Raw genomic sequence first — 2,911 nt, 5'->3', positions numbered from 1 at the left:
CGTGGTGCCATAGTGCTGGCCGGCCGCGGCCTCTCGCCTCTCCACTCCTCTGACCGTCCTGGTCTCTGGCTTGCACCTCACAACCCGGGCCACATGCCCAGGCCTTGACAGCTGCTCCCGACGGCCCCTCCCCGTCACCCCTCTGGCCTTCCCTGATCTGGCCCTGGTGGTCTCCCTCTAGAGCAAGGAGCCCTGTCCGCTCTGCCCACCCCCCGCGGGTGCACTGAGGCCTGGGGTACCTGTCCGCTCTGCCCACCCCCCGCGGGTGCACCGAGGCCTGGGGTGGAGTACCCCCGCGACCAGGGGGCCTCCTCTCCTGCGGCCCTGCCCCTACCCCCGGGGCGTTCCTTCTGCGCAGGTCCAGGGTCCCCAGTGGCCGGCCCCTGTAGTCCTGCCCTGGCCCTCCGCTCTCCCTCTCCCAGACCACCATTCTGGGCAGCTGGGCTTCCTCCTTCTCTCCGTCTCCCTCTCGCCTTCTCGGTCTCCTTGGTGTGCACTCTCTCACCCCCCCCTTGTCTCTGTCTCTGTCCTGTGCATGTTCTCTGTCACCTCTGATTCCCACCTGATACTGACCCCAGGGAGGTGGCTATAAGGTCCCCTGGCCAAGGAGACACCCCAGCCCCCTGGGCCAGCCTGGCAGGGCCAGGGCACTGTCTGTTCCCAGTCGGCCCTGCCCACCCTGCTCCTGGGCTCTCTGAGTGGGCAGGGGCACTCACCGCTCCCCCCAGGCAGCAGGAGGCCGGCCAGGGAGACGCTGAGCAGGACCAGGCGACACGGGCTCGCCATGATGTGGCCGATGGCAGTGCCTGCCGTCCCTCTGTGACGGGCCTCCAGGCCACGGGGACAAGGTTCACTCCCTGGCCCCCAGGGTCACTGTCCCTACACTTATCACCTTATCACCCTCTCCATCGGGGGCAGGCCTGCGGGCGGTCAGGGCGGTGACCCTCTGGGGAGTGCACTGGGCTCCCGCCCTCCCGCCAGCCTCGTCCTCCCTGGGCTGCGTCCCCTTTGCCCTGTTCCTGTGGCCTGAGCTGTGCAGTTGATGCCAGTGTCCCTAACCCTTACGCTGCACTGGAGAGCCGTCTTCTCACTGTTCTTCCAGAACAGAAAGCTGAGGCTTGGAGAGGAGGCCAGCCCAGCACTCTGGTCCCTGTCCTGGCTGTGCCCGGGTGGCACCGACTGTGCCGACGTGAGGGACCCCACCTCACGCAGCAGTGCGCACCCATGGGTCTCTGGCTCCAGGCTGCATCTGCCCCTCCCGACTCGGGCCTCGGGGCACAGGTGCTGGGAACTAGGAGTGCCCCGGTGGGGCCTGCGTGGAGGGCGTGCGTGTGTGGGCTGATGGCCCGAGGCCCTGGGCTCTGTGGGCAGGAGCATGGAGATGCCTCTCAGCCGTCCCGTGGACAGGGTGCAGACGCGGGGGCCAGGCGGTCCTGGGGTGGGCAGGCAGGGTGGCAGGCGGGGAGCCAGAGATGCAGCCCTGGTCACAGCTCAGGGCCACATCCACACACAGAGGCTGGACAGGCCTGTGAGGAGGCGGTGGGGCAGAGGGGACCCTTGGGAGGCGGGGTCAGGCCTGGCCCAGCTTCTTTGCAGGAGTGGAGGGACTGGAAGGGGCGCCTGGGCCGCTGGCCTGGTACTGCCCACCTCTGCTCCGTCTGGTCCTCATGCAAGGGAGTCCCAGATCTGGGTGCTGTAAGGGGCCCTGGAGCTGAGGCTTGGTGAGGGCAGACCGGCAGATCTGGGGAAGGAGAGGCCCTGGCTTCCCCGTGGCCCTGCTTCCCCGAGGCCCTGCCTCCCCGTGGCCCTGCCTCCCCGAGGCCCTGCCTCCCCGAGGCCCTGCCTCCCCGTGGCCCTGCCTCCCCGAGGCCCTGCCTCCCCGAGGCCCTGCCTCCCCGTGGCCGTGCCTCCCTGTGGCCCTATCTCCCTGGTCTCTCCACGGCCCTGGTGGCCTCGTAAAGCGGTAGGGAGGCAGGGCGGGTGGCAGCAGCCTCTCTGCTCACTGGCCATCTGCCCCTGAGGGTCCCCACTGCAGGGCCTCTGGGAGAAAAGACCAAAGAAGTGCCAGCATGGTGGCGTGTGCCAACCTTGTGCTGGTGGTAGAGGGGATGGCGAGGCCCAAGGCCCCAACTCCGAGGCCCCTCCTGAAGCTCGCAAGCCCTGGGTGAACCGGGCCAGCTGGCTTGCTGGTCCTTGCTGCTGACAAAGGCAGCCCAGGCCCTTTGTCCCCACAGGCCGCCTGGTGGGCAGGGAGCCCGGTCCAGTCCTGCTGATCGGACCCACACTGTCGTCTGAGACTGCAGCTGGGCCTTGCCAGGGCCGTGCCACGAAGTCTGGGCCTTGGCACGGGCTCCTGCCGTCAGGGTCTGGGAGCGTGCCGCCTACTGCGTGTCCCGGCCTCAGCAGGGCTGGCGGGGGCACAGAGAGGGGGTGCTGATTGTCCCTCTGCTCTTTCCACCGGCCCCTGGGGGGGCCTGCCCACCCCTGACCCGCCCCTGGACCCCAGGAAGGGTACTTGCACCACCTCCGGGGCCTGGGCCTCGAGGCCGACACGTGTGGCTGCAAAGTCTCTTGTGTCCGAGTGCCCATGTGTGCAGACCTCGGCTCTGTGAGGCCGGCCTTCCAGGCATCCCGCTGCAGAGGTGTGGAGACCAGCACCTGCACCACCACACCGGACCCCAGGGCGTCCCACGGCCATACCCCTTGGCGCCCGTGCCCTGCCTGGGGAGGTTGAGACAGAAGGTTCTGAGGGGGTGCCCACAGAGACAGATGCTGTGAGAGGCTGCTCTACACTGGGGGGCTCGGGCCAGCGTCTGGGGACTCCCCTGAGGCTGGGAGGGGACCCTGAGCTGGCAGCCATGCTGGGTGCTCTCTTCCTCTGTCTCTTTTGCTCATGGGAGAAATAAACTTT

At 68.4% G+C, this 2,911-nt stretch overlaps 1 protein-coding gene across 1 annotated transcript in view; it reads right to left on the bottom strand.

Annotated features, from left to right (window-relative positions):
* The window catches only part of F10 (coagulation factor X), a 21,432-nt gene extending 20,556 nt beyond the window's left edge, over positions 1 to 876 (bottom strand). The window contains 1 exon segment of the mRNA XM_027776212.1: positions 717 to 876. Coding sequence (XP_027632013.1) covers positions 717 to 786 — 70 coding nt within the window. The 5' untranslated portion in view covers positions 787 to 876.
* Positions 877 to 2,911: the final 2,035 nt, after the last annotated feature.

This window comes from Tupaia chinensis, unplaced genomic scaffold, assembly GCF_000334495.1.
Source record: "Tupaia chinensis unplaced genomic scaffold, TupChi_1.0 Scaffold000644_1, whole genome shotgun sequence".
Classification (NCBI taxonomy): Eukaryota; Metazoa; Chordata; class Mammalia; order Scandentia; family Tupaiidae; genus Tupaia; species Tupaia belangeri.
The sequence above is the reverse complement of the archived record's forward strand: the minus strand, read 5'-3'. Positions and strand labels throughout refer to the sequence as shown.